The following is a 7,276-nucleotide window of genomic DNA, read 5'->3' as shown; positions in this document are numbered from 1 at the left end:
GAATAATGGTGATGATTTGGAATAAAGGACAGCAGTGCAGGTGGCAAGAGGAGTAGTTAGATTCTGGATAATATCCGGACAATAACAGATATTATTTATTTATATATTTATTTATTCATTCAATATCTATCATGTCCCTATGATGCCCCAGGCACTGTACTAGGTACACCAGTAAATAAAGCAGACAAGGTCCCTGTCCTCAGTAAATTTACAGTTGAGTGGGAGACAAATAATAAACAAGTAATAGAATTATTAATATAATTTCAGATATTGGAATGTGCTACAAGAAAAGCATAAACCAAAGGGAAAGAGAGTAGTAAGGTGGAAAGAGAAAGCCTTTTCAGATAGTCTGGTCATTCAAGCCCTCTTCTTACCACCCACACTTTTAGAATCTCACATTAGATTTTCACACTCTTAACTGGTGCTCAGTGACAACAGCACGAAAAACACAAGAGAAGCTGGCAATGTAAATCCAACCAGGGATATTAGCAGAAGGTTTTCACAGACCTCAAGGATTCCATGAAATACTCCATTTACATAATATCAGTTCAGATCAAAGAAGTACTTTGCAACACTCTATGCCAAGCACCATGGTAGATACTAGTGCAATGGGAAAATGGAGGCATGAACAATTTAGGAGTGACCAACAGACACAAGAATAAGCAATATTTTAGCTAAAAGTATCAGAAGGTACCCTCTTTCTGGAGATTAGTAACAAGTTGACCGAAGTTCAGTTTTGGAAAATGGTGAACAAGTAAGAGAACCAGGAAGATGGCCTCCCTCTCCTCTCTTCTTACTTGAAAAAAAAAATAACCCAAGAAGGTTATCTGGTGGAAGAGGGATGGAGAACTTTTCATATAACCATTTTCAAAAGGATGAGGAATTTGCTATTTTCTTAGGGAAGGAGTAAACTTCTAGCTTTGTCTCTGTTCTCATTATACATATCCCATTTGTATCCCCTATCTTTTGAAAAGGATCCTGTGTGTCCTAATTATTTCCACCTTTCTCACACCAGCCCTCCCTCTTTATTCACATTCTTACAGGTAAAATGAAGCAACTGCATTGGCACCCATCCAGTGAATAGTGGCAAATAGAAAGAATGGCCATAGATAATGCTACAGCAGTGTTTGAGTTTCTCCTTATTGGAATCTCTAACTATCCTGAGTGGAAAGTCACATTTTTCACATTGGTGCTGATAACTTACCTGAGCACATTGTTGGGGAATGGACTTATCATCTTTCTTATCTACTTTGACCCCCACCTCCACACTCCAATGTACTTCTTCCTTACTAATCTGTCTTTCTTAGACCTTTGCTATGGAACCGCTTCCATGCCCCAGGCCTTGGTGCATTGTTTCTCTACTCATCCCTACCTTTCTTACCCACAATGTTTGACCCAAATGAGTGTCTTGTTGGTCTTGGCCACAGCAGAGTGCCTCTTACTGGCTGTCATGGCCTATGACCGTAAGGTTGCTATCAGCAATCCTCTGCGCTATTCCGTGATCATGAATGGCCCAGTGTGTGTCTGGCTGGCTGCTACCTCATGGGGGGCATCACTTGTGCTCACTGCCATGCTTGTCTTATCCCTGCAGCTTCACTTCTGTGAAGCTAACATCATTAACCATTTTGTCTGTGAGATTCTTTCCCTCCTTAAGCTGGCCTGTTCTGATACCAGCCTCAATGAGCTTATGATCCTCACCACAGGTATCTTTACCCTGTTCCTACCCTTTGGATTAGTTCTTCTCTCCTATGTCCAAATTGCCACTACTGTGCTAAGGATTCGCTCAGCCCAAGGTAGGCTCAAGGCCTTTTCCACCTGTGGCTCTCATTTGACTGTGGTGACAATCTTCTATGGGGCAACCATCTCCATGTATATGAAACCTCATTCCAAGTCATCCCCTGACCAGAACAAGTTTATTTCAGTGTTTTATGGGGCTTTGACACCCATGCTGAACCCCCTAATATATAGCCTGAGGAACAAGGATGTTAGAGGGGCAATGAGGAAAGTTATGGCAAAAAGGACATGAACCTTCTTTGTTTCTAAACTTATATCTATATATATATAAATTTTATTATGTTATGTTAGTCACCAAACAGTACTTAATTAGTTTTTGATGTAGTGTTCCATGATTCATTATTAGTTTCAAGACATCAGCTACATCCTCACTGACGGTAAACAATTGTTTAAAGGGTCTGACTTTACCCTTGGTAGAGCAGGTGGTTATCATTTGAGAAGCTTCGGGAAGTGCTCCCACCCTAAAATATTACCCCTACTAAGGCTTGAATTTCCATTAGAGGAAACATGTTAGTGGTCACCCATTAGGTCACAGAAGAGAACTAAGCAGCAAGAGAATCTCCTATGACTACTAGCAGAAGGCAAGTCATAACTGAACTGGAAAAATAGGACAAAGGATGGTGTAATAAAAGACCAGAAGACAAACGTCAGAAACTTTACAACTTTACTGGAGGCAAGCCCTGTTGTGAAAGCACAATTGGCTTGCTCTGTTTAACCTCAGAATCATGAGAAAGTTGCATCATAGCCATTTCCTACATTTGTGTGGAGTGGTTTTCCCCTTTTCTTGCTCTTTTTCTAAACTTCTTTCAAGTCTGTTATTTTATTTTATATTCCTAATGTAATTCTATGAAATTGATAAGAAAGACACCATAATCCCCCTGCGTTAACAATGAGAAGAGAGAGGGCCAGAGAAGGAGTTGAGACTTCTATAAAATCATACATAATTGGTAGTGGAATCAAAATTAGAATTTAGATCACATATATACAACCTCTGAACTTTGTCAATATTGTCTAGAAAATTATTTGGAATTATAGAATTATAAATGCAACTAACATTCACTGAGTACTTACTGTATACCAGACACTGAGCTATATGTTGTCACATATAATTATCACAACAATTCAACAAAATAGTGCTATTATCAACCCATATTAGAGATGAGGACACCGATACTTTTAGAAATTAAGTGATTTTGCCCATGGCCATAACGCTAGGAAAGAGCAGAGCCGATATTTAAATCTAGGTCTGGCTGATTTCAGATCCTATTCACTGTACCCACACTAGAGACCTTAGAGATTATTTAATGCAGTGATTTTAATCAACTTTATGGTGATATAATTTATGTACAATAAACTTTATCCAGTTACAGTGTGCAATTTTATGAATTTTGACAGATGTCCACTGAATCAGCACACAATTCCATCATCTCCAAAAGTTTCCTTGTGCCCTTTCATAGGCTACGCCTCCCCCACCCCATACCCTGCCAACCACTGATCTGATTTCTTTCACTATATGTTAGTTTTAATTTTCTAGAATTGACTGTTACTGGAATCCTATGTGTATGTACTCTTTTGTGTATGGCTTTTCTTACTGAGCGTGCTTTTGAAATCATCCACATTGTCGCTCCTATCAGTAGTTTGGTCCTTTTATTGTTGAGTATTTCATTGCACAAATTTACCACATTTATAAAAATCCATTCCTCGTTATCAGATGTAATGCAGTGGCTTTTAAACTTTTTTTAAAGATCTTTTATTTATTTATTTTTGAGAGAGAGAAGGAGAGAGAGAGAAAGCATGAGCTGGGGGAGGGGCAGAGGGAGAAGCAGATTCCCCACTGAGCAAGGAGCCCAATGAGGGACTCAATCCCAGGACCCTGAGATCATGACCTGAGCCTAAGGCAGGCGCTTAACCAACTGAGCCACTCAGGTGCCCTGGCTTTTAAACTTTAGTTCTCACAGTCCTATGGGTTCAGTTGTGTGCCTGGAACCTCTCAATGGAAGTGAAGTTTTCTGTGTGCAATTTCATTTGAAAATGAAATTCTAAAAATAAAAGAAAAAGCTTTAGCAAACAACAATCTACTACTGATCTCTCAGTTTTAGATGAGTTCAGAGGCTCAGTGAACAGTATATAAATTTCCCAGGATCATGAAACTTTCCGGAAGTAAATCTGGGCCTAAGCCCCAGATACCCTGTTTCCTGGTCTCACTTTACTTTGGCCAATTCCACCAAACATGAAGAAGTCATCTACCAATTGGCCTGATAGAGAACAAGAGACAAATCAGTAGGAGAAAAATACAATGCACAGCACACCTAGATGTGAAGCAAGGCACCGTGGAGCCAGTAGATGTTCAGTGCATTCTTCAGACCCTGACTGCTGGGAGTAACACTGTGTGGTGCTACAAAGAGAATACCAGACATACAACGGACCTGTCTCACATGTGTACTCACTAAGCAAAGAGGAAAACAGAATGAATAAACCACTTGCCAAAATAGCCTGATTTTCTTTTTTTTTTTTTTTCAGATTTGGAATTTGGTTAGTTTTTTATTTTGTTTTATTTTATTTTATTTTATTATGTTATCCATTATACATTTTTTAAAGTTTATGGTATTCTTAGCCACTGAAACCATGCTTTAATATCAAGAAAAAAATATTTAGGAAAAAGCCAAGTGACCCCAATTTTTAATTTATTCATTCAATAAATATTAACTTTCTATTTTCAACCAGACACTGGGCTAGGTGTTAGGGCAAGTTTCGTACTTTATGCAAAAGGTTTCTTACTATTGAAATAAACATTTCAAATTAACATTATGAAATAAATTGATGAAATTAATAAAATTTTAGAGAAAAAAATAAAGCTTTCAGGTAGAGAGAAACTCAGAAAATAAGAGGTATGTTAAGAGTACTCATGTACACGCTTTGGCAGCACATATACTAAAGAGTACTCATTTTATGAATAAACAAACAAAAAGCAGAATAAGACCTATAAATATAATGAACAATAAATAATGAATATATGAATACATAAGTAAATAAAAGTGGTGATTTCCAGAGGGAAGGGGGGGGTGGGAGATGGGCAAAATGCGTGAAGGGGAGTAGAAGATACAGGCTTCCAGTTATAGAATGAGTAAATCACAGGAATAAAAGGCACAGCATAGGGAATGTAGTCAATGATATAATAACGATGCATGGCGACAGATGGTGGCTACCCTTGTGGTAAGTATAGCATATGTATTGTGATATTGAATCACTATGTTGTACACCTGAAATTAATGTAACATTGTATGTCAACTGTACTCAAATTTTGAAATTTTTTAAAAACACAAAATAAAATGGAAAATTTCCCACCAAAAAAGAAGTATTCATTTTAATGACTCTGCCTTTGAGGGGAGAAATACTCCACTCTCTATCACAGGTTGGTTTACAACTTAAAATGAGAAGCATATTTTCACTAATAGTGCCCCTACCACAAGATGGTAGCTCCGTCACTAGGTGCTTTGTCTTTTTATTGACTTGCTGGTTGGGCAGAGCCTACAGACAGAGGGGCGTAGTGGAATCTGTAGATGGGAGCTGTGGAATTGATTCTGCTACTAACTAGCTGTGTGACCTTAGGTATACCAATCTCCGGCCCTCAAATTTTCTCATCAATATAATAGGATGGTTGTATTTTGTTACCCAAAGACCTTTCCACTTCTAACCTTCTGTATCTAGGTGTTATTTTATATAGATTTTCTTTCTTGTCTTAAAAAAATGAAATAATATTATCAATTTACTCTGCAGCTCGCATTTTCCACTTGGCAATATATCATGGACATTCCTCCAGATCAATATATATAGATCTATCTGCCTGACTTTAAATGTTAGCTTTGACTGAAGAAGTAGGCACACATAGCAGCTAGTTAACATGAGTGTGACCCTTCCAGCACTAACATTCTGTTTCTAGATATCTAAACCCCAAAGGCCATCTAATTCAACATTAATATTAATTCATTTTAAATATAAAATAAACTCTATGAGGATGTTGTGAAATGAAATCAATTCTGAATTGTTAAAAACTCCTAAGGTTGAATATCACTTCTTCAGTTGATCAATCACAGGCACTGTGAGAAACATTCCACTGTGCATCCCACATCCCAAGCAGCTGGGTAGTGAAGCTTACCTTGTTTCAGCCTGGAAAGCAAATAAAAACTGGTTTGAAACTAAGGTAATTCTGCCAGAAATTGAGGAGAAAGTTTACAAACTGAACAGGCTCCAGATAATATTTTCCAGTGAGGATTTAAGGAAAAGATACCATGTCCCATTCATAGGATTTGGGATTTCAGTTGAGGGAAGTCAGTAGAGTATAACTATTTAGAGCACAGGCCCTGGAGCCAAACTTGTTGGATTCAGATCTACATTCTGCCACTTCTTCGTTCAAGTCACTTTCTGCACTTCAATCCCTTTACCTAAGTGGGCTAATAGTAGGACCTACCTGTAGTGTTCAGCACTGGATCATGTAGGCAGAAACCACTCTAGTTATTTCAGGCAGGGAGTGATTTAATAAAGGGAATTAGAGACCTACAAAGCCTTTGAAAGGGCTGTAAGAGGGAACGTTGGTAAGGGAACGTTGCCAACAACCTCAGACAGTTGCAGGAATTGCAAAAATCTTGGGAAAATTTTAGAGGCATGAGGAAACTGCTACTAACGACTGCACCAAAGTTAATGTTTCACAGAAGAATGCTCAGAAGCCACCTAAATCTTTGACACCTAAACACGATGTCAGGAGGACCAATGGTGGTGTCTATTTCTTTTATGCTTGTTCAGCTTCCTTGAGTACCTTTTATTGGTGAAATCCAAAACTGAATGTTACTGTCAAGAAAGTGTGGGAAATGTAGTTCCTAAGTTTTACAACAGGGGTGAGAGCTGAAAAAGATGGGGAAAGTTTTGGGGGCACCTAGGAGCTCAGTCGGCTAAGTGTCTGCCATCGGCTCAGGTATGATCTTGGGGTCCCGGAAGCAAGCCCCGAGTTGGGCTCCCTGTTCCTGCTCAGCAGGGAGTCTGCTTCTCCCTCTCCCTCTGCCCCCCACCTCCACTTGTGCTCTGTTTCTCTGTCTCTGTCTCTTTCTCAAATAAATAAATGAAATCTTTATAAAGAAAAGATGGGGGTGGGGGTGCCTGGGTGGCTCAGTCGTTAAGCGTCTGCCTTTGGCTCAGGTCATGATCCCAGAGTCCTGGGATCGAGCCCCGCATCAGGCTCCCTGCTCCACGGGAAGCCTGCTTCTCCTTCTCCCACTCCCTTTGCTTGTGTTCCTGCTCTCGCTGTCTCTCTCTCGTCAAATAAATAAATAAAATATTTTAAAAAAAGAAAAAAGAAAAGATGGGGGTGGTTTTGAATATGACTTCATAGCTTGGTTAGGAGAATTGTATGAATCTGGGGCACCTGGGTGACTTAGATGGTTGAGTGTCCAGCTCTTGATTCAGCTCAGGTCATGATCTCAGGGTCGTG

At 39.1% G+C, this 7,276-nt stretch overlaps 1 protein-coding gene across 1 annotated transcript; it reads left to right on the top strand.

The window, feature by feature from the left end:
- The first annotated feature begins 1,099 nt into the window (after nt 1–1,099).
- Nucleotides 1,100–2,026, top strand: LOC114200536 (olfactory receptor 13H1-like). Its single transcript, XM_028092691.1, has one exon. It carries the CDS (start codon nt 1,100–1,102, stop codon nt 2,024–2,026), a length of 927 nt encoding a protein of 308 aa, XP_027948492.1.
- Nucleotides 2,027–7,276: the final 5,250 nt, after the last annotated feature.

This window comes from Eumetopias jubatus, unplaced genomic scaffold, assembly GCF_037043125.1.
Source record: "Eumetopias jubatus isolate StellerSeaLion01/CBP00866 unplaced genomic scaffold, mEumJub1_p1.0 scaffold_11, whole genome shotgun sequence".
Classification (NCBI taxonomy): Eukaryota; Metazoa; Chordata; class Mammalia; order Carnivora; family Otariidae; genus Eumetopias; species Eumetopias jubatus.
Note: the sequence above shows the minus strand (reverse complement) of the source record. Positions and strands in the feature narration are given on the sequence as shown.